A 27,410-nucleotide genomic window follows, 5' to 3' on the forward strand; every position below is an offset into this window, starting at 1 on the left:
CTTCTGATTGCCGGCTGTGCCCCTGCCCAGACCCAAAGCTTCTGGCCAAGGCTTGGGGCCTGGGCAGGGGACCCCCAGATACCTCCAATTGCTAGCTGTGCCCCTGCCCAGGCCCCAAGCCGCTAGCCAAGGCTTGGGGCCTGGGCAGGGGCCCCCCAGCTCCCTCTGATCACCAGCTCTACTCAGCCAAGGCCTAAAGCCTTGGGGCCTGGGCAGGGGCCCCCCAGCTCCTTCTGATCGCCGGCTCCGCCCCTGCCCAGGAGCCCCCTGACTCAGGCCCTTCCCAGGTTGCTCAGGACCCAGCGGGGCCTACCTCGGAGTGACCTGGGTGCTGAGAAAGTTCCCAGGACCCAGGCTGCTTGGTGCCTATGTATGCAAATTAACCACCATCTTTGTTGTGTTAATTTGCATACTCACTCTGATTGGCTGTGGGCGTAGCGGAGGTACGGTCAATTTACATGTTGTCTATTATTAGGTACTAGAGGCCCGGTGCATGAAATTCATGCACCGGGGTGTGTGTGTGTGTGTGTCCCTCAGCCCAGCCTGCACCCTCTCTAATCTGGGATCCCTCTCACAATCCAGGACTGCTGGCTCCCAACTGCTCACCTGCCTGCCTTCCTGATTGCCCCTAACTGCTTCTGCCTGCCCCCTGATCACCCCCTAACCACTCCCCTGACAGCTTGGTTGATGCCTAACTGCTCCCCTGACAGCCTGTTTGCCCCTAACTGCCCTCCCCTGCAGGCCTGGTCACCCCTAACTGCCCTCCCCTACAGGCCTGGTTACCCCTAACTGCACTCCCCTGCAGGCCTGGTCCCCCCCTACTGCCCTTGCCTACAAGCCTGGGTCCCCCCCCGCCAAACTCCCCTTCCCTTCAGGCCTGGTCGCCCCCAACTTCCCTCCTCTGCCGGCCTGGTCACCCCTAACTGCCCTCCCCTGCAGGCTTGATTGCCCCCAACTGCCCTCCCTTGCAGGCCTGGTCCCTCCCAACTGCCTTCCTCTGCTGGCCTTATCGCCCACAACTGCCCTCCCTTGCAGGCCTGGTCCCTCCCAACTGCTCTCCCCTGCTGGCCATCTTGTGGTGGCCATTTTATGTCCACATGGGGGCAGCCATCTTTGACCACATGTGGGCAGCTGTCTTGTGTGTTGGAGTATGCTCAATTTGCATATTACTCTTATTAGATAGGATAGAGGCCTGGTGCATGGGTGGGGGCTGGCTGGTTTTCCCTGAAGGGTGTCCTGGATCAGGGTGGGGGTTTCCTTGAGGTGTGGGGCGGCCTGGGCGAGGGGCCTGTGGTGGTTTGCAGGTCGGCCACGCCCCCTGGCGACCCAAGTGGAGGCCCTGGTATCTGGGATTTATTTATCTTCTATAATTGAAACTTTGTAGCCTTGAGTGGAGGCCTAGGCTGGCCAGGGTGTGCGGAAAGCTTGGCTTCCTCTATTACCAGGGAAACCCAAGCCTCCTGCTCGCTCTGTGGCTGCAGCCATCTTGGTTGGGTTAATTTGCATACTCGCTCCTGATTGGCTGGTTGGGCGTTGCTTGTGGATGTAGTGGAGTGATGGTTAATTTGCATATTACTCTTTTATTAAATAGGATGAGGATGGGGGGAGGCATCAGAATTTCAGAGATGCTTGGTGGGATGTAGCCAAAAAAAGGTTGGGAACCACTAATGTAGAGTTACACACAAGTGAGACTTTCTCTGTGGCAGTGGGACAGGCAGCCCTGATGAGTCACCTGTCCTTGTCACAGTAAGAGCATGGGCACTGGAGTCCTGCTACTGTTTCTGAGACCTTGCCCAGTGTTCCTCCAGGCAGTCCTTTTCCTTGTCCCCAGTCCTGGCACATAAAAATTATGCCCGAATCAGATTCAGGATGGAGACCCCTTGCCACTACTCTATGTTCTCCTTACAGTAACTTCTGGATGCTACTTCTCTTCTAAGTTACTAAACCAAGAGAGCCCTTTCCACTTCTTGTCACAGAAGAATTTGATGGTTCATCAAGCAGAGCTTCACAGCCCATCCCATCATGCCCAGATTCTAAAAAGTCCTCTTTGTTCCCTCTTCTTTTGGCTCAGAAATGGATGAGTTTAGGAGGGAAATAAAGGGGACTTTTGCTATGGCAATAACAAATCAATAAAACACAGCTTAGGTTCTCAGCTGGCCTCATTATTAATTAAGTCTTTGATACACCCTGTTATATAAAATGTTAAGAGATTAATTTATTAAATGGAATGCTGACTTTTCAATTTACTGTAAATATTGCAGTCTGGCCCTGACCCTGCCTATGACCTCTGAGGGAAGCTGTGGTTAGCCCCATTAGACAACAGCGAGACGTTATAGTGGTTTCTCTGCCCTGGTGAGCTGGAGAACAGAGCCTTCATCTAACACAGCATGAGGTGCTGATATCAGAAAGACAAAGTAAGCCAGGTAACCTGTAAGGCAGTTGAGTGGAAGTGTAGTTGTTAGAGGAAGAAGCCAAAAGTAGGGACCCAAGGGTTGAGTATTGGGGAAGGCATGGGGAAGTGGGCAATGGTTTATCAGAACCAGAGAGAACAGATTGGTCAGGAACACACAACATATTGGGGATGTTCCTGGGCCATTCATCCAACTTAAAGTCTAGTGCTTGCTTTTCTGAAAAAAAGAGAGGGGGGGGGAGAAAGAAATGAAAATATTGGTTCAGAGAGAGAGAGAGAGAAGAGAGAGAGAGAGAGAGAGAGAGAGAGAGAGAGAGAGAGAGAGAAATGAAAATATTGGTTCATCCCCAGCCCATCTTGATTAGCGGGGAGCGATTAGCAAACTGGACCAGTCATTTGAAGAAGGTGCTGAGTACTGTTCTGGAGGTCCTCCTAGCAAATACAAACCAGAATATAGTGTCAAATGTTCTTGATAGGGATTCTGTCAAGTAGTGATAAGTGGTAGTTCAGTGAATTGGCTTCTTCACTTGGGGGTATCTCTGACCATGTAACTTTACCAGATCAAAGCATCCTCTCTTCATGACAATGCTAGGACAGATGAATAGACTCCGACCCTCTGGTGTTTTTTTGTGTGTTTTTTTTACCAGTGTGTTTGTGATGATAACTAAGCTCCAGTTTATTTTACCCAGGTTAGATGCTGCCTTGATAAGGTTAGATGACTAGCTCCTTTCTCTCACCCACACACATTCATATGTCAGGGGGTGACATTCCTGACCCTATGCCCAAAAGCTTCTCTGTATAAGTGGATGTTAATCTTTGTTTAGCTGAGTTCTTTTCCTCACTGAAGAACGTCCTAAAAAGTTGTATCAAGATAAATCTTGCCAATCTAAAAGGTAATGGGAAAAAATTAACTGGATTATAGCTTAACAAACAAGCATTAAGAAAATAGTTAATGATTAAATGTAGGACTTGCTTTTTAATCTCACTTTGGGAAGTTTCCTTAAACTCACTGAGGCCCAGTCATCTCAGCAAAATGAACAGGTCAATTTCTGTTTCTAAAATCTCTTCAAGCCCTCCAATTCTGTGATTTGTGTTCCTCTCTTCGCTTTACATACAACACAAATATTTAAGTGCCCACTGTGCGTCTGAGGCTAGTTATACAGTTTTAACCATATGCTCTTGTATAACAGTGACTGCTATCTCATGTTGAGGAAACTGATAATCTAAGAATATTTCTTCTTGCCACTGCTAATGAGTTCCAGTGAACAGCCCTCAAGAAGATTTTTGCATTTGCCATTGCAATAACAAATTATGCTACCCAATTAGGGGAAAAAGATGGCAGAGTGTCTGCTGTATTTAAAATCTCATAGAAATGGTTATTTTTTTTCTCCCCTTAGTTTTTACATTTTTTTTTTCAGTTTGGTGGCTTTGATTACCATTGTAATAATTTCATTTAATCTTCTGCAAACTGAAAATAGACTGTGGTCTAACATGAAAAGAATCCACCATTTTCTTTGGTTTGCATCAGTTAAGACACTAACCAGAAAGCTCTTAGGTCCTGCAAACTCCCGCAGTGGTGTAAAACAAGAACCTAACCTTCATCTGTGGCTTTTGTTTGGCAGCAGCCCAGTTCATCCTAAGAGCAATTTGGAAGTAGCAAGTGGAAGAGATAGTAATTAAAATAATGCTGAATTTTTGGTTTTGGTTTTATTTTAACGAGTCAATAGAACACAATTGTAGGCGATAGTTAATTTAGTACTTAAAATAATTAGTTTTTGCTGATTTCTTACTGGAGAAATTTGCTCGCCTCCTCTACCATTGTTTCCAGTATCAGCCACACCAGGTTGTGGGTTCGATACCCAGTCGGGGCGCCTATGGGAAGCAACTCATTGATGTTTCTCTTTCAAGTCGATGTTTCTTTCTCTCTTTCTCTCCCCCGCTCCCCCCGCCTTTCTCTAAAATCAATAAAAACATATTTTAAAAAATGAAAGAAAGAAATTTATTGTAAGAAAATTATCTTCACTGGAAACAAAGGCCTTTTTTCCCCCTTCTTTTTTGGCTTGGGAAAGGAAGATCAGAAATACTATTTTGGGGACAAGATTCCCAACAGACGGGAATCCTTTGGCAACTTAGGCAGAAAGCCAGCCTCCAAAGGAAAAGGACTTTAGCTTGTTTTAAATCAGGGAGTGGTGATGAGCTCCAAGGATGTCCCTGATACAAGGGTGGGTCAGTACCAGACAGGGTGGGTGGGAACTCAGCATTACAGAGACTCCATAGAGCCAATTCATTAGAAATTGATGGGTTCGAGGTTCACTCCCTCCCCAGCTCTGTAGGGAGGATCAATTATAGCTCCAAGGAAGTGATTATATTTTACTCAGGGCCACATTGTTCCCTTAGTAGAGTAATACATAAAATATAAATTCTAAAACCTGGGTTGTTTCCTGACCCCTTTCCCTTTATTTTCCAGAAAGTAAATCACATAGGCATCTATAAAAGTGGGCTAATGATTAATTTGATGGATAGTGTCTTTAATTTTAAAATGCTTTGAAACCCTTTTGTGGTGCTGTACATACAGAAAATACTTTTTGATCTGTATATTTCTAGGATGAATGTGGATATGTACCTATGCATGCTCATGTATGTAGCCTACATTTTCAAACTGACATTTTCAGTAGAGGGAATTGCTATTTGTTTCAATAAATATCCTTGGAAAGTTGGATGGCAAGCTAGCCTTCCCATCCACGTGTAATTACATTTGCAATTGTGGGTGGCATTTCTGATTTGTTATGGTTGGATAATCATATGAAAGTTGAGCGAAGCATTTAGAAAACTCAACTATTTGACTGGAGCATTTGAGTATCCATTTCTCTCTGATTCCCAATTCCTGGCAATAGAAACACTGGGTGGAATAGTGGCAGAGACCCCTGTACACATTCCTCTAGAGCAGGGGTGGGGAACCTTTCTTCTGCTAAGGGCCATTTGGATATTTATAACATACTAGAGGCCCGGTACATGAAAATTTGTGCACTCGGGGCGTCCCTCAGCCTGGCCTGCGCCCTCTCACAGTCCAGGAGCCCTCAGGGGATGTCCATCTGTCAACTTAGGCCCACTTCCTGGGGGATCAGACCTAAGCTGGCAGTCAGACATCCCTCTTGCAGCCCAGGAGCCCTTGGGGGATGTCCACCTGCCGGCTTAGAGCGGGCCTAAGCAGTCAGTTGGACATCCTTAGTGCTGCCGCGGAGGCGGGAGAGCCTCCTGCCACCCCTACTGGGCTGGCCAGCCATGAGTTGGCTTCTGGCTGAACAGCTCCCCCTGTGGAAGCACACTGACCACCAGGGAGCAGCTCCTGCATTGAGCATCTGCCCCCTGGTGGTCAGTGCTCGTCATAGCGATGGGTTGTTCCGCCGTTTGGTCGATTTGCATATTACTCTTTTATTATATAGGATTCTAAAGCCATACAAAATTATTAACTTAAAAATTTGCCTATTCTATTTGGTCACACATTTAATTAACTTACCCCTAAAGCCTTGGCAGGACCAAGGGCCTTATATGGCCAGTGTGCTGGACATTCCTCATCCCTGCTCTAGAGGACAGAGAGAATAGAACTGCTCCAAAGCAGAGTTTCTGTTCTCACTCATTCAATTATCAAACCTTAACTGAGTATCTACTATATGCCAAATACACATATTTGTTTTCTGTGTCATTCCTTCATCCGAATCCACTCCTCCTTGCTAAAGGCCTCATTTCCCCCTCCCTTCCCTCAGCAGACAAGGGGTATATGCTACTTTGAAGGTTTGGATTGTTCCTGCATGGAAACTCAAGTCCTATATCTCCCTTGAATGCCCTGCTAGGGTAGAGCTTTATTTGCAAACACTTTTTTCCCCTTTCTTAAAATAAAACCCTAAGATAGAAAAGTATTTTAGAGAAAAAAGAAGAGATTATATCATAAACGTTGACTACATACTTGTAAACATTTTAATGGTATTATTCCATTGTGTGCCTCAATTTCTTAACATTTATCCAAAATGTGGTTCACAGTTTGGGTTTGTCTCCTTAAGGCATTGTTTATGAACATTTGTAAGGCCCGTCAGAGTGCTAATCCACTTCCATAGAGTTTGTAGCATCTTACAGTCTCACTAAAGGTCTGTTTACTGCTCATATCATATCCCCCTCACTGAATACTAAAAACTTTAAATCTTCACTGGTTTTTTAAATTTGAATTTGCATTTTTATTATTACTAGTGACATTGGACATTTTTTACATGCTTATTAGACATTTTTAGTTTCTCTTTCCTGAGTCGTCTGTGTATGTCCTTTGCCTATATTTCTATTGGACTTTTTGTATTTTTCTTATTCACTTGTGTGAACTTTTTTCATAAAAGATATTAACATTTTGTCTTTGTTTATTGATCACATTTGGGCAGAAATCCCTCCAATTATATTATTTGCAATCATACTATCACTTAAAGCAGATAACTTGTTTTATTCAATGAGATCAGCTTTATACCATTTTATGTGGGAGATGGTTTTCGATGTTTAAAAATTAAGAATACAAACTTTTGCCCTAGCTGGTTTGGCTCAATGGATTGAGCGTCAGTCTGCAGACTGAGGGGTCCCAGGTTCAATTCCAGTCAAGGGCACGTGCCTGGGTTGTGGGCTCAATCCCCAGTAGGGGGCATGCAGGAGGCAGCCAATCAATGATTCTCTCTCATCATTGATGTTTCTATCTCTCTCTTCTCCCTCCCTCTCTGAAATCAATAAAATTTTATTTTTTAAAAAAGAATACACCTGGGTCCGGGTGAGGCCATGCCCCTGGGTCCAGGAGAGGCCACGCACCCCTGGGTCCAGGTGAGGCCACGCACCCCTGGGTCCGGGTATAGCTGAATCCTGGATCCAGGTGAGGCCGTGCGCCCCTGGATCCGGGTGAGGCTGGGTCCCGGGTCCAGGTGAGGCCGCTCCCCTGGGTCCGGGAGAGGCCACGCGCCCCTGGGTCCAGGTGAGGCCACGTGCCCCTGGGTCCGGGTGAGGCTGGATCCCGGGACCGGGTGAGGCCGCGCGCCCCTGAGTCCGGGTGAAGCCGCGCCCCTGGGTCCGGGCGAGACCAAACCAGAGGGAGTCGGACCTGCATTACCACCATTTGTCCACCATCCAGAGCTGAAAAGTTAGTGCCGACATGTACACATAAGGAACTGGTGGACATTGAAATTGGGTCTCAAAAGAACTGTTGGTCCAGAAAGAAACTTACTACAGACTGATTCATTTGCCTGTCAGCATAACTGTTATTGCTCGTCTCACATTCGGTTCTTATAAGTATATTTCTAGTAACACATGATCTCACTCATCTAGGGGAAATGATGAACAACATAGACTGATGAACAAGAACAGACCCAGAAACAAGGAGGCATCGATCGGACTGTCGGGCCTCAGAGGGAGGGTAGGGGAGGGTGGAGGTAGTGGGGAGAGATCAACCAAAGGACTTGTATGCATGCATATGAGCCTAACCAATGGTTAAGGACAACAGGGGGGTTGGGGGTATCCGTGGGGAGGGGTCGGGGATGGGAATGGGGGGATGAGGACAAATATGTGACAACTTAATCAATAAAGAAATTTAAATTAAAAAAAAAAAGAATACAAACTTCAGAGCAAAGAAAACATCTATCCTAGAAACTCATATAAAAGTGAGAATGTATAAGAGTTCAATTGCAAGGGAACTTGGTCCTACCAGTGCTTCTGTATCAGTAGACTCATTTGTATTCTTACTCTATTGGACATAAGGCCCCTCTTATGTGCTTATTACAAAATTATGAGATCTGTGCCCAGTCTAAGCACTTGAGGCAGGTAATGAGTTGCTTTGGAAGTTATTGAATTCCAGATAAAATTTTAACCATCCCTCATTCTCATACCTCAGTTTCCCATACTTCCAGGAGCCCTGGATAGCAGCCCTCATGTGTTTTCCTTTTCCTTTTAGACAACTCTTCCTCACTCCAGGAAGATGAAGAGGTAGACATGGAGGCCATCCGCTGGCAGGCCAGCAGTCCTGTCATGAATGGGCACGCTGCCACTCCGGTGACATCTGCTCGTTTCCCCAGCTGGGTCACTTTTGATGACAATGAAGTCAGCTGCCCTTTGCCACCCGTCACCTCTCCTCTGAAGTCAAACACGCCATCTATTGCATCTGTGACCCCAGATGTACCTTATTACTCAACCGGCTCATTTAAGAAGAGGGAACGTCCCAAGAGCACGTTGATGAACTTCTCCAAAATTCAGAAGCTGGATGTTTCCTCCTTAAACCATCCGCCTCCCATAGCCGAGGCTCCACCTTGGAGGGCCACCAACCCTTTCCTGAATGAGACTCTCCAGGATGTACAACCTTCCCCAATCAACCCTTTCAGTGCTTTCTTTGAGGAGCAGGAGAGGCGCTCCCAAACCAATTCCACATCTAGTACCACAGGCAAAAGCCAGAGGGATTCTCTCATTGTCATCTACCAGGATGCCATCAGTTTTGATGATTCAAGCAAAAACCAGTCACACTCTGATGCTGTTGAAAAACTCAAACAACTCCAAATTGACGACCCCGATCACTTAGGCAGTGCGACACTGCCTGATGATGACCCAGTAGCCTGGCTCGAACTCGACCACCCGCCTGGCTCAGCACCTTCCCAGCCCAGGGATGGGTGGCCAATGATGCTAAGGATCCCTGAGAAGAAAAACATCATGTCCTCCAGACACTGGGGACCCATCTACATCAGACTGACAGCTGCTGGTTACCTGCAGCTGTATTATGAGCAGGGCCTAGAGAAACCATTCCGAGAGTTCAAGCTGGAGATCTGCCATGAGATTTCAGAACCCCGGCTCCAAAACTATGATGAAAATGGCAGGATCCACAGCCTGCGGATAGACCGCGTCACGTACAAGGAAAAGAAGAAATACCAGCCCAAACCTGCTGTCGCCCACACAGCCGAGAGGGAACAAGTGATTAAGCTGGGCACCACCAATTACGATGACTTCCTGAGCTTCATCCGTGCGGTTCAGGACCATCTCATGGACCTGCCCGTGTTGTCCATGGACTTGAGCACAGTCGGCTTGAACTACCTGGAAGAGGAGATTACCGTGGATGTCAGAGATGAATTCTCTGCCCTCGTGAGCAAAGGGGACCCCCAGATTCTCCGGCACCACGTCTTGACCCGGATCCACATCCTGAGTTTCCTCTCGGGCCTGGCAGAGTGCCGCTTGGGCCTCAACGACATCCTGGTCAAAGGGAACGAAGTCGTTTCCCGGCAAGACATCATGCCGACCACCACCACCAAGTGGATCAAGCTCCACGAGTGCCGTTTCCACGGGTGTGTGGACGAGGATGTGTTCAACAGCTCCCGGGTTATCCTGTTCAACCCTTTGGACGCGTGCCGCTTCGAGCTGATGCGGTTCAGGACAGTGTTTGCCGAGAAGACCTTGCCTTTCACGCTCCGGACGGCTGCGAGCATCAACGGGGCGGAGGTGGAGGTGCAGAGCTGGCTGAGGATGTCCACCGGCTTCTCCTCTAACTGTGACCCCCTCACTCAGGTTCCCTGTGAGAACGTGATGGTCCGGTACCCTGTGCCCAGTGAGTGGGTGAAAAACTTCCGCAGGGAAAGCGTCCTGGGGGAAAAGTCTCTGAAAGCCAAGGTCAACCGGGGGGCCAGCTTTGGTTCCACTAGTGTGTCTGGCTCGGAGCCTGTCATGAGAGTGACTCTGGGGACTGCCAAGTACGAACATGCCTTCAACTCCATCGTGTGGAGGATAAACCGGCTGCCTGACAAGAACTCAGGTAAGTGGAGGGTTCTCATCTGTGAAAACCACTGCCCGGTTGCCTTACAGCAGGATCAGAGTTCCACGTCCTATTTCCCTGTGAAGTGCTGAGTTTTGGTGTGTGACGGGGATGGGGACGAATGGGGAGTGGGACAAGAAAAGCAAAAATATTTGAGCAGAGTAAGTAACAAACACTTCATTCCATCATTTCACCTCCTGAATTATGACACGTCTTCCATAAAGCTCTGTATTATTCTCCACTGAGCTGCTAAGTGGCTTTCCAGGGCAGCTATGAATTTATATTACTTTCTGACTCATTAAAACATAATCTATGCTGCTGGAAGCTATCCATTGCCAGATCCTAGAAGGCTTCTGGGTTCTGAAGAGACACCTTTTAAACTATGCCCTGGTGTAGCTAAAAGGGCCGGTTCATTACGGCTCATCATATGTGCAGTACAGGTGAGGAGTATATTTTTATCCCAGCCATCCCGTGAAAGACCTGTCAATCATAAGATCTTGAGCTCAGAGTTGGGTTCTGGGAAAAGGGAAGAGGAGAAATGGCCTCTGATCAGACGGAAGATCCAGCCAGGATATAACGGTCCAAAACAGGCTGAAATTCTACCAGACAGAAAGTAAAGGAAGGAATATGTGATTTAATCAAAATGATAAAGCCTACCAGCCCTAGCGGGCCTGCTCACACCTATCAGGGATGGTTTTGTGCTTGCATGAGCCCGGGAGGCAATGACTTTCCTCATGGTTCCAGTGAGATTCAGTGAAACCACAAAACTAGGGAGCAATCAAGCCAGCTCTATAGCCTTATTTATGAGAGTAAGTCTGGGTGACCCCAGTGGCAGGCAGTGCACCCATGATCCTTTAAAACCACTTCTCTTCTTGTTTTTGATAAACTTGGCTCATCTGATCACAAAAGTGGGTATCCTAGCCGAGCAAAAAGAATGAGGTTTGGGGGAACTCTTGATTGGAATGTCTTTCTCTTGTGCAGATTTTCTTCTTTCCATTCTCACCATGAAATCCTAACAGTGTTCTGTGTCCTCATTTCCTGTTCTGTGTGGAGAGGCTGTTATCATACTCTAAATAGAATATGACGGGGTGGCAAGAAGCAATGGGATCTGGTCAACTCTCCAGGCATCCCGAGCCATGCAGGCTGTGTCAGACGCTGGGCGTAGCAGGGCAGACCGGGGAGACAATTGGACCTCTGTGTCTGGGGCTGGAATTGCCACCCTCTATTTCTAAACGGACAGAACTTTTAAGATAAAGTCTTCCTCTTTGTGCTTGTTAATTCATCCCCCCTGAAAGATCCCTGTATTCTGGCGAGAGCACTGTGGTTTCTACCTCAGCCACAGGCCCCTCTGAACTATGGTGTCTCCTCAGGCTGCAGCCACTGGGACTGATCACAAGCCAATTTCTGTCCTTGTGCCACTTGGCTCGAGTCAAGGAGGACAGTGCATTTTGACCGACAAGCCCACCAAGATGACACAGTGCTGGGGAAGATTATTTCCCAAGCGGGGAGGGCATGGGGGATTGTCACCAGAAGAAAGAGGAATGGATCCAGGACAGGGGGAAAAATGGGTCTTCAGCGAACACTTTCCTAATGCTTCCCAGCGGGCGGTGTTCAGTAGGCTCAAGGCCAAGTAAATGCAGCTTACATATTACATATGTATTTCCAGATGACTGAAACCTTATTTGTGAAAGATTTTTGAAATACAGGAAAACATAGGGATATTTGGGAATGTTTCTCACTGAAATGTCCTCCTCCCCCCACCCCAGTTACTGCTTTTGCTGTCATGGTTATATAGATTTAGAATAAAAACCCCCAAAAAGGGACTCTTGTAATACTGCTGGCCACTTCTGGATCAGTTTAGGAAATGGATAGCACCCTTTCCTGGAAACTAGAGGTGTACAGGATCTGAACTCCAGTGAGACTGCAGGTTCTCACCGTTGCTGGTACTCGCTGCGCCCAGCCCCTGTCCTCCCCATCCCATGCCAAGAAACCAGAGAACTGATAATCTATTAGTAGTTGTCCCTTTTTTGGAGTTCTTCTATCCTGGTCTTCAGACAGTCTTGGGAAGGTGCCTTTTATAGATTATTTTTCATAATCCTCACCCTCCATTTACAGTGAAGGAAGCCTAGATCTCTGCACACCCATTCCCACCTGCAGTGGCCCTGCATCCCCAGCCCCAGGGGGCAGGGCAGGCAGACCATAGGCAGCATGGGTCAGCTGAGCAGCACCTCTGGCTTTGCTGGCAGCCCACGCCACAGCCACAGCAGGTGTGTCCCAATCCCAGCCATCAAAAGACTTAACAAGCCGCCACTGGGTGCCAGCCCAGCCATGTGCATGTGCAGCCCCATCTCTCTGCATTCTGCAGGACCCCTCCCACTCTATTCCCAAGAATTTTTCCTAATCCTAGAAGGCACCGGAACAAAGCACCAGTCCTGCTGCTTTCCCAGATTCTCCACCCGGAAACAAAACATCCTGTCCTGCCCAGGTAGCTTTCTTTGCTGGAATTCCAGTTCTCATTAGACCAAGTGAAGAGAAGCAAAGACCAAGCAAACCCAATATGATTGCCCTTTTATGCCAAATAGAAATCTGAATTGTAATGTTAAATGTTCTCAAATCCATCCAGGAAGATGACATGATGCATGGGCTCATTAGCTCATAAATTAAACTACACTAGCTTTCAAAATTGCACTTCCCTATCTGTCCACCAGCCCTTCACATCCATTAGTTGATGCTGGGAATCAAGAAAGAATGTTGTTCCCCTATACCAGCCACTTATGACAGCTACCCTGTCTTTAAAACCTCAATTCTTTTCCAACATGAAATAAAAAGCATATTGAATAAAAATTGTCCTGTGACAGTCTTGTGTAAAAAAAAAAAAAAAAGAAAGAAAGAAAGAATGTTGTTCTCATAGAGTCAGCTGTGAATACACTTTGGTGGGGAGACAGAAGAGGGTCAGTTTTGTGGAAAGTAATGATTTCTCGATACTCAAAATGTGTGAATAAGAGTCATTATGTAAAACTGTTCTTCAGGTTGCTATTGAATGAAATTAGAAACTCCTCTATATACTTTGAAGTGATTTAAATCTATAGCAGTACATTGAGAGAAGTTTAATCATAATTTAGAGTTAGATCTGTTTTATTCCCAGTACTACAACTTAATGACTCTGTGACCTCAGGCAATTTACTTAACCCTCTTAGAGAAATCTCATTTTCCTCATCTATAAAATAGGGTTATTAATACCTAACCCATTAAGAATGAAATTAAAAATGCTTTTAAGTGTTTAGCACAGTCTCTGGCCTGTAATGAATGCTCAATAGATGATAGCTATATAATTACATCTGTGGCACACTATTTTTTTTTTTAAAGAATGTCTTTTTAAATAATATAATTTTTACTGTTACATGTATCTTAAATTCCTTTCCTAAAACCAGTGCAAATTTTTCAATTAATTTCCTAAAGTTTTACTCTTTAGAAAGAATCAGTGAAACACTCACATTTGGGAAACAGAGCAAAACAAATACTTTACTCTGTAATGTTTTCCTTGGAGAGAGGGTGTGTGTAGGGCCTCACTTACTGAGATTAAAAAGTCCCTCCCAGACCAATAAAGGAACTTGGAATTGTTTATTTGGGAAAACTCGGATAACTAAGGGCTGTAACATTGTTTCTCCATAGCCAGTTGCTGTGTGGGGGTTCTTATAGCTGGCTTCCCCTGCAGACATTGTCACCCCGTAGACCTTGTCACCCTGCAGACCTGGTCTTGAGATTTGGAAACAAGAGGTTATGACTCAGACAAAGTGGCTAAAACAATTTGGGGTCAGACGGCTGGACTTAGTCAGGTCTCAGCTCTGCTTCTTTGCAATCCTAATATATAAAAACCTGGGGGCCATCATGACCTAAACGACCAGATGGATGACTGAATAGCAGAATGCGTGGGGCAACCAGGTTGGCAGGGGGGTTAGTGAGGGACAACCAAATGACTGAACAGCAGGCTGCGTGGGACGACCAGGCTGGTGGTGGTGGTGGTGGGGGGGGGGGAGCGGGCAGTTGGGGGCGATCAGGCAGGCAGATGAGCAGTTAGGAGCCAGCAGTCCTGGATTGTGAGAGGGATGTTCCCCGAGGGGTCCTGGATTGGAGAGGGTGCAGGCTGGGCTGAGGGGACCACCCCCCCCCCCCCCCCCCGCCGCCCGTGCACGAATTTCGTGCACCGGGCCTCTAGTAGAATATAATATTATGACCTCCAGATTCTGTTACGAAGAGACTGTGAGAGAATCTGCAGAATGAAAAGCATTCAGCACAGAACCTGGCACAGAGCACTCAACAATTTTCCTGCTGCATCTGATGAATGATGACGACCACAGAGCTTCATGAGTGACAGTCACAGAAATAAGCTCTAACCCTTTCCCCTGAAATACCTAGTAATAATTCTCCATGAAAATCCAACCTTGAGTTTGCTATCCAAGTACAGTAGAATGAGCCATAGATGTACAGAATCAAAGAACAGGAAGGGTCTATGCCTAGCATTGTCCAGTCTACCCTTTCCAACCACCGCTTCCCCCCACTGCCCCACGCCCACCTACCCAGCTGCCCTACTTTACAGATGAAGAATTGAGGCCTGGATAGAATAAAGGACTCGGGTGAGGGATCTCTGCTGCTTAGCGGGAGAGCTGGACATCAAATTCAGGGATGCTTGCTGACTGTTAGTCTGTGTGCTCTCCGGTGTTTGCTGCGCTTCCCTAAAATAAATGTGCTTACAAAGGCTCTGTCATTTACATATGTCTTTCACCCACAAAAGCATGCCACAAACATTTTTTTTAAATATGAAATGCTATTAGGAAAATTCAATTTATCTTTCAAAAAAAATTGATTTTGCTCCAGGTGGCTGTCACTGGTGTTTTATTAGGTGCTAAATGCCAACCCCTTTTATTCCTCTCTGCCAATCTACAGCCCCCATTTCTTAATATTTGTGTTGTGCTCACATGTCACCCTGACGTGAGCAGGCCGAATGACCTCTGCTTCTCAGCCATGGTTCCATTGCTAGGATACCAGGCTACTGTCATCAGATAGTGTTGTATCAGAGGGTCAGAGCAATTTCTGCAGAGGCAAATCCTCTGCTCACAGCTGGCCCCTCTGAAAGACTTCCAGGCCTCCTTTGTTGTTTTGTGTTTGTGTTTAAATCCTCACCTGAGGATATGTTGTTGTTGTTTTTTAATTGATTTTAGAGAGAGAGAAAGGGGGGGAGAGAAACAATCATTGATGTGAGAGAGAAACATCGATCCCTTACACACCCCAACTGGGGATCAAACCTGCAACCTGGGTATGTGCCCTAACCAGGAATGCGACCTTCCAGTGTACAGGACTATGCTCCAACCAGCTGAGCCACACTGGCCAGGGCCCCAGGCCTCCTTTGTTACTGAGGTGGCTCTTCTTCTACTTCCTCCCCAAAGAACCTGATCTATAGATTCTTTATCTTTGTTTCATAGCCTCTGGTCACCCACACTGTTTCTTCTGCCACCTTGAACTTGGCTCGGACCGGGAAGTGCCTTCCAGATTTGCCAATCACGTGAATGTCGAGTTCAGCATGCCCACCACTTCAGCCTCCAAAGCTGCTGTAAGATCCATCTCTGTGGAAGACAAGACTGACATCAGGAAGTGGGTCAATTATTCCGCACACTACAGCTACCAGGTAGCCTGGGAGGCATCTGGCTGATGTGCCCCCTTTCCTTCCCTCCTCTCATCCTTTTAGCAGTGTTTGCGCTGGGTGCAGTGTTCTCTTACCACCTTGGAGGCGACTCACCATGGTACATAGCCATGGGCGAGTCTGCCCTGATGTAAAGGGATAATCTCTCCAGTGGGCAAGAGGAAGGTTGGGGAAAAAAATAAAGAAGCTGATGAAAGAGGAGAATATAATGTCATCATAAACAACAACATAAAAAAGAAGAATGGGATAAAGGGATTATTATTACCCATTCATAATGTAATTTATGTTGCAGAGTAGTGAATTTGGAAGTCAAGAGGAGTGTCAGGGAAGTGCTAACCAAAAGCAGCTACAGGAGTTGATGACGTGGGTCTGAGTAAAGTTAGGACATTCATGACCTGGTCACTGGGCTGTCACAGGACAGAACTCTAAAGCCCAACCAGCTTCTAGAGTAGTAACAGGATCAGGCTGTGGAAGGAGGACAGACACCAAGCTGGGGTGTGTGGACTATCTGGGGGAGTTAGAGATTCAATGGGAGGATATTAATGCCAGGGATGGAAATGGGGGCTTTTGAAGAGATTTTGCAAAGTGGCTTAATAATTTTCTATTCATAATAATATCCTTAGATTTATATGGTGATTTATTGGTTTCTAATTGCCTCCTTAGTTGTGTGGTCTACCAAAAAGAACACATACTCCATCTTGTGGCCAGAAAAAAACAGCACTTTCCTCAGACATGCTATTTTCAATTTTTGTCATCTCATGGCACACAAACTAATTACTAAAATTCTGTGGCACACCAAAAAAAATATTTTTTGCATATCTGACAAAAATATATAATTTTGATTCGTTCACAAATTTTTTTTGTGAACGAATCAAAATTATATTTTTGTGTTGGCTGTTATCATTTTTTTACTTGACAGTCTAAGGGAAACGAGGTCAGTGCCCGACTAAATAGTCAGGTACTGCGTGTTTTAAAAATTCTTGCAGCAAATCGCTGCCCTAGTCAACTGTTCTGTCTTGACTTTTTCCTCTCATCATAAATGTCCACTTTGGTTGAGGAAAGCAGCTTTAATTATGAAACTTCCTAGCTTGAAGGATCCCCTGCCTGGCTTACCCAAGGCTCCAGTTGAAGTGTGTCGCTTTCAAGGCAAGATTAATTTCTGATTCCTTGATAATTACAGCTACAGTGTTTTGCAGACAATATGGGTAGAACTGAAAACACTGCAATACTTATCAGCTTGGAAACTTTTTAAAAGAGATAAAGTAATGGAGAGTGTAAACAGCCACTTGCGAAGGAAGCCATTCATTTATCAACCTCTGCTTGCCTGCTATAGACCTACATTACTGGGATGCAGCAGTGACTAGGGCCAGCCCTTGTCCTATGGAGCCCATGGTGCAGTGTAGAAGGTACAGTGGGAATATGCCGGGGAGTGCCTCACTCTGCCTGAAGAATCAAGAATAGCTTCACAGAAGAGATGACCTTTGAGCAGTTGTGCAAGACAAAGAATAAGAATCTTCTAGGTGGACAGTGAGGGAGAGGGAATTCCAGACCAAGCGAAGAGTCTGTGCAAAGAGAGAAGCATCATAGACACAGGGCAAGTGGCACCAAAACATGACAAAATCACGAGGAGTCTCCAGGAATCTAAGCCCAGTGAGGTATTCTCTCTTGATTTATTTATTTATTGGGATGTTTTCTCTTCTGATATTTCTCTCCAACTTTTATTCCTGGCAGGTGGAGATTGAGCAAAAAAAGAGTTTGAAGCCGGACTTTGAAGGAGATGAATTGGAAAACCCCAAGGAGTGTGGGGTCCAGTGATGAAGCCCCACTGAGAGGCCATGACCTGAGAGTCCCAATAGGACATCTTCCTGAATAGCTGAAGTTCAAGTCAGTACCTACATGACTCCCCCATGCTGGGAGCAGTGCATTGGACCTTCCTGTCGGTAGTTGCCTATATGTGAACAGGAGACCCGAGGCGGCTGCTTGGAGAGGCTCTGACTGCCTGAAGCAGCTGGTTCACCTGACGTGGGAGCTCACTCATTAAGCCGCCTCTGCCTCTGCTTATCTCACAGCACTTGGGTATGGTTTGTTGTGACTAGGAGAGTCAGGAAAAGAACCTCCGCATCAGTGTTGGCATGATTTCCTTCTGGTGTTCTTCTGTCATTTACATGAATTTCTGGAAAACACGGTCTTGAGAAGTTAATTAAGAACCTATCTCTGTCACTCCCTCTAGAAAAGGTTCAGAAAAGGCACAAAACAAATTTCCTCTGTAGGTTTCCTAGTCCTTTCGTAGGTGTCTCCATTCTTTGTATATGAACACTATGCAACAGACGTTTTCGAGATTCTAGACTGTTTTGAATGAAACACTTTTCCCATCTCTCTAAGGTTTTGGTCACAGGATGGGAAAAAGGCACAATGAGATGCTTTTTTATTCTGTGATTAGCCCCACATTCTGCAAAGGTTGGCCGTTGAAAGGAAAGCAAAATTGAGCTTATTTTTCTTCATTCTGGGGAAAAGGGACATTCGTTGTAAGGTTATATTCAATTCAGGAGACAGCTTCACTCTCAGTGAATTCCCAAATTCACATTGAAAACTATAGGCCATTTCTGATTTCTGAAATGAGTGGACATGTATGTTATACCTCGGGCATTTGGGAGCTCTTTTTATACCTCATAGCCAATAGGGAGCAAGTGTCTCTGTAACTCAGACTTTTCAGGAAATGGATGCTGAAGAGATCGTTTCAAAGCTGTTTTGAAACTAAGCTTGTCTGAGCTTTTCCCACAAATTCAGAGTTTGACAAGCACAGTATTGTGATAGATCTAAAAGGCAGAAGACTCTAGGGTAGAGATGGTGGGAAAGCCATACTTTTTTAACATTGATTTTAAGAGTCTGGGACACTCAATCTTCTTTACCTTCATCTGTTCTGGCTCACTTTCTGCACCTCTGATTCTTATTTGTACATTGGTGTTTTCTTACCACACAAGAAGCTACATCAGCCATCCCAAAGGGGATATCTGCTCAACAATTCAAAGGCAGCCTCCATCTGCCTTTCTGTATCTCCACGAAGAATGGAAGAGGGGGACAGAGTGCACATTGATTAGATTTGTAGATGACATAGAAATAGACATCTAGTCTGTTGACCAGCAGATTCAGGATTAACTTATTCAATGAATAGTAATTGAATTCTAACTATGTGCTGACACTAGGATATAAGAATCATTATAGTTTTTTGAAATACCTGAGCATAAAATTGAAATTAAAAAGATGAAATTGAAGCATTAATGAGCAACTATATTTTGAGTTTTCTTAAATGCAACCCTCTAAGAACAGCATGGTATATGTGTTGTGTATTTGTGGATGTGTGTGTATAGTGTGTGTGGTGTGTGTGTGTGTGTGTGTGTGTGTGTGTATTGATGGGAGGGTGTTGGAAAGGTATGGTTTCACAGCAGTTCATGTAGAAATGTTTTCTTATGGAAATAGGAGTTCGGTTTTGAATCAGGAGTATATTGTGGCTATTCATAAAGCTATTTCATTCAACCTGTGGTAATAGAAGTCCAGGGAGCCCTGCAAGCTGCACTGGTAAGACCACATCTGGATGGAGGGTTGGGTTCAATTCTGGGTATTGTATTTTGAGAGAGACATTAATACATTGATTGTGTCCAGAGACAGGTGGTCAGGATTGTGAAGGGTCTGATTATACAAGGAACAGGGGAATAGATCCCTGAAGAACAGAAGGTATAGCTGGAAAGGAAGTGCAGAAAAGGAGGAAATTATATAATAGGTGCACTGAAATTTCTGTTGAGCTATAAAATAGGAGAGGACTTAGACTTATTCTGTGTAGCTTCAAAGGGCAAAAATAGGAACAAAGGGAAACTTGATACATGACAGATGTTTGCTTCAATATAAGAAAGTTTCCTAATAAGAGTTGTTTTAAAGAGGAATGGGCTCAAAAGCAAAATTTCCTGTTGCTGCAAATGCTCAGGCAAAAGTTAAAATAATGATCTATCCCAGATGCTTCAAAAGGTTCTCTTACATTGGATTTGAGCTGGATAACTAAGATCCCTTCTACATATAGTAGTAATAGGGCTCTCTGACTCTAGGAGAAGTTTTTCATGCTCTTTGAAATATAGCAGGGTCCCCCAGTGAGCAGTGTCAAGTGAGGGTTCCACAGCATTTCCCTTCCCCTCTCATACTAAAGGCAGATGAGATTCCTCATAGAAACATCAAGGTGAATTGAAGAGTTAGCAAGGTGAAGATCATTCCTGCACCTTTCTTACTCAAGGTTAACATCTACACGCCCTCTTAAGAGCTCTGCCTCACCTATTAGCATCACATGTGTATTGCTTGTTGGACCTTGTATCCCCATTTGCTTAATTCTGATTGCCTTCATGCTTTCACCTGGACTTTTTTTTTTTTTTAACCAAGGGCTGGGAAAATCCCTTCTATGCTGTCTTTAGATTCAGCAAGCAAATTATCATTAATATTTTTAAAACTGCCACTTTGATTTCATCAAATTTGTTTTTCCTCTACTGTTTTGGGGAAACTGATTAAAGGTAGCCTTTAGGGACTTGGGGAATATAATACTATATATTCCAGACCTAGTATTTTGCTAGTCACCTACACAGAAAACACAGTTGGGCAAATTACCTTTTTAAAACAAAAACATCTTTTTTATTTTAATTGATTTCAGAGAGAGGAAGGGAGAGGGAGAAAGAGAAAAAAACATCAGTGATTAGAGAATCATTGATCGGCTGCCTCCTGCACACCCCACACTGGGGATTGAGCCTGCAATCCAGGCATGTGCCCTGACCAGGAATTGAACCATGACCTCCTGGTTCATCAGTGGATGCTCAACCACTGAGCCACACCAGTCAGGCTCTCCTGAGTTCTAAAGATGTTTTCAAAACATCACCAAGGTCTAAGTGCCAATTCCCTACAAATCACCATTTCTTCATTATGCTCTTTAGAAATGAAACCTGCTTTGGATATTATGACTGATATTTATGTATTTAAGGAATTAAAAGTGAATGAGATATACGAGGCAGTCATAAACATAGAAAATAAGTGTGTGTGTCAATAATGTTTTCCCATGTATTAGCTAAAGCAAGAAAACGGAATTATTACATTTCTTCTAGTGTGCCTTAGCAAATCTGATTGAGAGTCTAGTTCTTGGTTTTTATTTTAAGAATTGAAAAAAAAAAAAAAATCTGACCTTGCAATTCCAGGCCTTGTAAAGACACTATCCATGGTGATATGTTCAGTAGTGCCTGGAGAGAGGCAGATAACAATTGTATGTCATGAAAAGCTATATAAGAACAGACTCCAAAAAATAGACTTTCAATATGAAGAGATATTCATATTGAATAGTAATGAGAATAGAGAGAGATGACAAATATAGCACTGGCCATCAAACCTCAAATTCCTGGACTTGAGGCTATCCCTGAAAAGTAAGGAGCCCTAGGAAAAATAACAGATTGCATAGCAGGGATAAACAATAGAATTAGTTCAAGTCAACAAGTATTTATCAAGTGTCTACTTTGGTCAAGGTGCTGTGCTAGCAGCCAGCTTCCCTAAAGGGAGCTACAGCCAAACACAAGGACACTGAGGATTGCTGGTGTAAACTCATTGGTGGGATTAAAATTGGGGTTTCTATGAATCTTTAAAGGACATTGTCATGGAGAAAATCACCATGTTCAGTAACTTGCAATTTTCCCAATTGGGCTTCAGGAACCTCAGCTAAGAAAGTAAGGAAGCTGGACTCATTGTTCCCTCAGGTCCTTTCCAGTTTTATGGATTATTTCACAAAATACCCTTTGGTGCCATTGTCAGTGATATTTCATGTCAACAGTCCTCTTCACATAGTCTTAAGAACCAAGACATTTAAACTTTGAAGATTGGAAAATTCATCTGGCCCATCTTTTGCCTTTTCTTGTCTCTATCCTTTACCATCTGCCCAGACAACAGAAACACAGAAAACCCTGCAATCCTCTATTTTGTAGTTGCCTTCAAAGAAATAGATAAATATGGAGGATCAAAGGATGGTGAAGATCAACCGGAATACTGCTTGGGAAGGTCCACTGGGATCACCCAGCACAGCAGTAGTGTGAGTGTGAGGAAGAGCAGAGAGCTGTCCAAAATGGATGTTGTATTTGGGTACTACTTACAGTAGAAGTAGGTCTAACCCTCCAAGATACTGAGGTACGTTAGGATGATCAGAGATTTATATAGGTATATCCTTTGATACAAAAGACTGCAGAAATTGAGGGAGGAAAAAAATCACTTAGTAAACATCTTAGGACTACGTCATACAGTTATGGCAAAATGAGATGAAAGGGTCAGTCCTCCCTATCCACACTGTCTTCTAGGAACATAAAAATGTAGTTTTTAAATTTTTTCAAACATGTACAAACTACAAAATAGCATCTCTTCTGTGGTATGTGTTAGTATGATTTTAGTTTCTCGTACTTAGATTTGGTCGAATGGAATGGCTCCATTCGAACTGGACAGAGCAAGAAATTCCCACATCCTCTGCCTCTGATCAAACTGTCAATGCTAGTTTTGGATGCCATCTAGCCACACTGTGACTGAAGCCTTAAGTACCATGTGCTTCAAGATCAGCGACCCCACTTGGTTCTGGGGAAGCAGATGTGCAGATCCTGACAGCAACCTGTTGGACCAAAGTGTTTAAGGGTTTTAAAGTATGGGGGTGACAGAAGAGATGACTATGAACTCCTCTGACCCTAAGCCAACATTCATTTAACCTTTGTGTCCAACTGCCAACAGAGCCTGCATAAATTTTCACTATGTTCAAGAAATTAAACAGACAGTGTTTTAGCCAGAGAATGATAAAAGTGCACCCCTCCTCACCCTGCATTTTTATAATGTCCATAGTGAATTTCAATGTGTCAAAATGAAATTGATGGACCCAAGATCCAATGAATGATTCAGCTGATCCAAGGCTTGTATTTTCCTGCATTCATCATCTATCTTCTTTTGATGAAACTTTTTTGTACTATTGTGATTAATTTTATGTAAAATTGCTTTACTTTAAAAAAATGTGCCTATGTAATAAAGTCTACACACTGGCTAACTCTGTAGAGGTGAGATTTTGTTTTTAATTGTTCTGCTGATTATCATCTGTAATACCTTTTTGAACTATGAAAATGAACTATTAATAAACATTTTTAAGCAAAATCTGTCACTGTACAAGATTTAATGAGATTAGACATAAAGAAAAATGTTTATTAAAAAGGCCTATAACCCGATTAACATGATTAGTGACCATAAGTTGACAAGTTAACAAGTGGCCTGTTTAATTATCCTAGTTAAGTTTATCACATGTGTAATTTACTCAGTTCAATATATATTTATTGTATCCCATTTCTCCCCATGGCTCCTTGGCATGGAGAGAACTCTCTCTTGAACAGAACACACAATTTTATGGCCTGGTTAGTATGACATCAACTGATATTAGTAACTGATATTAGCTACACAAAAGGGTTTATAGCCAAATAAGAGCATAAAATTTTATAGGTTGGGGATTCTGAAGAGTATTCTACTCTTTCTCCCTATTCTTCCATTCCTATCTGCCCAAACTCCACTTGAACAAGTTTTGAAGCCTACTTGCCTAGGTCCCACATTATCACAAGGTTTTAGCCTTCTATGGACCCCCTTCCCTTTAATAGCCAAGTGGAGCAACGTATTCAAGTTAACTGTTGGGAGCCAAGCTTGCTCCCTAATGTTCCTCAGGATTTGGGGGAGGGCAGTTGAGAATGATAAGAAGTGAAGATGAGAATGTAAATGTCCTCAGTGTCCTTCTAAACTCCTCACAGCATCTCCTTGATTACCTCCAACTAACTGCTCTTAATTCCTCCATGCTGGGGAGCTTTATGTATTCCTAAAACAGACCGATATGAGCTAATATTTATGTCATGCTTCTATTTTCGGCAACTACTTATTCTAAGTATTTTAGATGCATCACCTTATTTAATAGAGGCAGCCCCCTCTCTCCATTCCACAAGGTACTAATAACTCAAGGCTGGTGGTACAACCAATGTTTACTAAGGATTAACAATCAATGGTGAGTATTTATAGCACAAAACAGGAAAGAACTTAAAACTGCATATCAGACATCCTTGCTCCTAAAGTTCATTGCCCATCCTCCACAGCGGGAACATTTATTAAGCATATTTCTCCCCTGGCTCTTCCCTGAGTAAATGGAGCCAACTCTTCAAGTCCCCAAAGTACTGTCTCTCCAACTGCCAAGGGAAAACCGAGAGCTTTTCTTAAAGTCCCATGTTAAGTGGGGATTAAGTTCTAAAGTCAACACTCTTGAAAATCACTTAAATTGCCCATAAAATAAAGTAGATTAAGGCATAAGTCTTCTTTAATAAAAGTTGCGCTATGACCCTAAGTTGATTTTTCAATTTCTTCATTGAGAATGCTGACAGGGTCATCACCACCCAGAATCCCAGCCACCTGAATAATGTATTCTAGTTCATGGTCAAATGCATCACACAATGATTCCCTGAGTTTTACCAGCTTGAATTGACTGTTTCAGGCATGACAGTATTCTCTATCTGCCTCACAAACCCACTGAGGGGTGGCAGATTAAATTACTTGAATAGAAGCATATGGAGTCTTCACTATACTTCACACTATTGTGCAAAGCAAATTTTAGTTCCACTCCATTGCATCCTGTCATGGACCCTAACCCTATCTTTCTAAACCAAAAAGTAGTCTATCTTACTAGTAGATCTTCAAAAAGAGCTTACATAAAATCACAGATTTTCCTTCGAGGACTCAGAAGTTACAGAAAATATTTTCAGATGGAATTGACATTAACATGCCTGTACTTTCCTCCCCCAACACGGTCTGGGTCAACAGAAGGACTAAGATAAAAATCTATTCACCTGTCACGAGCAAACTCCAGGCTTATGACATATTTTCTCTTCTCTCATCTCCTTCTTCCTCTTCTCCCTTCTCCTCCCTTCTCTTCTTTCCACTAACAGGCATGGAGTCTTGAGAGCGGCAAACTCATTAGTCAACAGAGCAGCAAACCACGGCTCGCAAGCCGCATGTGCCTCTCGAGCCGCGGTTTGCCGACCACTGGCCTAGACTGATCTGGTGGCAGTGGCTGAGAAAGGGACATATCTCAGGGGCTGAACAGTTTCCACTTATTTCTTCCCAGGTTGGACCCTGAACAAACCACTGCTGCATATCTCGTCTGCTGCTTTTAGCACATGTGAGCTGCCTTTCAATGTTTTATATTTATTAGATTTAGCTTCAAAAAAAGCACTAGGTGACTAAAAGAATTGGCTTTCTCAGTATGTGGCAAAAATGGACTAAAAGCAATATGAATCAGCAAATGTAAATCAACATGCAATTGAATGTGACTGAAATTCAGTCTGTATTTTAGTAAAACTTTCTAGCAGTCCCTTGATTACAACCTTCCCTTCTACCTCCGAGCCTCTGTAGCCTGGAAAATCGTCTCTCTACTTTTCTTCCTCTTCACAACTCAGAGGTTATTGCTGCCAGGAATGCTTCAAGAACATTTAATTCTGATTCGCCAGACAGCACAAAATCTACCCTCTTTTACTCTCTTAATACACGTCTAGTAAAGGAATGACAATTGCAGTGAAAAAGAAAGGCTCAGTGCAAAGGGGAAGGATACAAGTGAGAAAGAATCAACAACTTAGAAATGCTGAGCCGGGTTGTGTTTATCCTGCAAGCCAGCAAGTGGGCTATCAGAAACCCAGTGGTTTTTGTGTTGTTGTTGTTTTTTTAAACTTATTTCTTTTGTTATAAAAATACCAAATAACAAGCTTATAATACCAACTTATACTCCTGAGATTTTTAAATTATGAATTTAAAGAGTACGCAAGACATCAATTTAAGGCTCATTTGGGAAAAGCTAACAAGAAAGTCTATATGATTTGTCAAGAAAAGCATATAAAGGGGGAAAAAACAACCACTGCATAAACCAAGAAAAAGTAAGCAAAACATCATAACACTTCATAAAGGTGAACACTCACTTCTAAGTGAATGAATAGACCTGGTTTCTACTCCACGTCTATGACCTCTTTTCACAAAAATTTCAGGGATGAGATTCCTACTCGCAGGGAGGCAATGCTTTTTGGGGGATGTTTCCTTTGGCAAGGCAGCACCATCAAGTGTGGGCTGGAACTTTGAAGCCGATGCTCCTTATCTCTAAACCCAGACCTAAGTTCTTTGTGCTCTGAGACTTCTTTTTATGAACCATTTCATGCTTCAATAATAGCAGAGCTAATCCCCTTCCCAACCCTATGCTGTCTCTGGAATCCCAAGGGTTGGAGGTGGGGGTAGGGGGGTGGGCGGAGAGGAGAATTAAATACAGCAGTAACTAACGTATCCCAAATCCTCTAGATCTTGGCAGTACTATTTTCAAGTACTTGTTTCAGATCAGAAGTGTTTTTAATGTGCCCTGGGAGATGTGGAGACAGTACCTCCAAAAGTTAGCCTTTTGAACAATAAACATCACCATCACAGCAATTTTTTGACCCTCCTACATAGTCTCGCCTCTTAACACACTATATTTCTACTAACGAAACAATGAGGAGTTAGATGGAATCAGGCAGTTTAGGGTAAGGGCCACAGGGAGGGAAGATGGTAGGTAAGGAAGAAATAAACCAGATGGTCAGGATGTGAGCAAGACAGGTGGAATGTATCATACAACCATAGGGCTTCCCTTCCCCCTGAACCCAAGAGCAGGGAACTAAAAGCTGGGATTTTAGAGCAAAAGGAGATTGGCTGTTTTTTGTTGTTGTTTGTTTTTTGTTTGTTTGTTTTTAAGAGCCAATAGAATGCAAGAGCAGGGAAATTTAAGCACCTAGACTAGTGAGCTCCTGTGGCAACCCGTTCAGGACCCCTTCCTAAACTTGGCTTATCTCTTGGTCTGTGAAACTCATTCTTTGATTTCATGAGACCACAAACGTGGAGTCGACTGGAATTTTGGTATCATTTTGGGGGGGCTCATCTGGGATATTGAAAACTGACACCTTTGCTTTGCTCTTTCACTTTTATATTGGAGGTATAATTGCAGGACCCTGTGGGCCACTTAAAAGCGATTAGCACAGCTGTTGAACTTCAGACTCAGGGGACAGGTTTCTCGGGGGCGATGGGTCTAATCCTTCTCTATCAGGGAGGATATTGGACCAGTCTGAACCCATTCCTCTCTTCTATCTTTCATTCATCCTGCCCGAAGCCAGGAGGAAGGTGGACTCCAGAGTTCCTTGGGTCCCGACTCAATTGGGTCCACTCGCTGTCTTCGGAGCCTCCCTTCCCTAGAACCCTGGCTAGGTGTGAGTGGACGGCCAACCCCTGTGGCCATTGCCTCCTCGGCCTGACCTCATCAAACAGACTTTTTCTTGACTACCCTCCATGACTATGTAGGGTTGCAGGGAATCTGTTGTTTCATAGGCTAGTAGGGAGACCACCACTCCTTTGCCCCTGGTGTCCCCTAA

The 27,410-nt window shown here is 44.1% G+C and overlaps 1 protein-coding gene across 1 annotated transcript in view; it reads left to right on the top strand.

The window, feature by feature from the left end:
* The window catches only part of STON2 (stonin 2), a 126,764-nt gene extending 107,507 nt beyond the window's left edge, over positions 1-19,257 (top strand). Inside the window, exons 6-8 of the mRNA XM_054715848.1 lie at positions 8,379-10,214; positions 15,695-15,897; positions 17,644-19,257. Coding sequence (XP_054571823.1) covers positions 8,379-10,214; positions 15,695-15,897; positions 17,644-17,727 — 2,123 coding nt within the window. The 3' untranslated portion in view covers positions 17,728-19,257. The remainder of the gene's footprint in view (positions 1-8,378; positions 10,215-15,694; positions 15,898-17,643) is intronic.
* The last annotated feature ends 8,153 nt before the right edge of the window (positions 19,258-27,410 follow it).

The sequence above is a fragment of the Eptesicus fuscus genome, chromosome 5 (assembly GCF_027574615.1).
Source record: "Eptesicus fuscus isolate TK198812 chromosome 5, DD_ASM_mEF_20220401, whole genome shotgun sequence".
Lineage (NCBI taxonomy): Eukaryota > Metazoa > Chordata > Mammalia > Chiroptera > Vespertilionidae > Eptesicus > Eptesicus fuscus.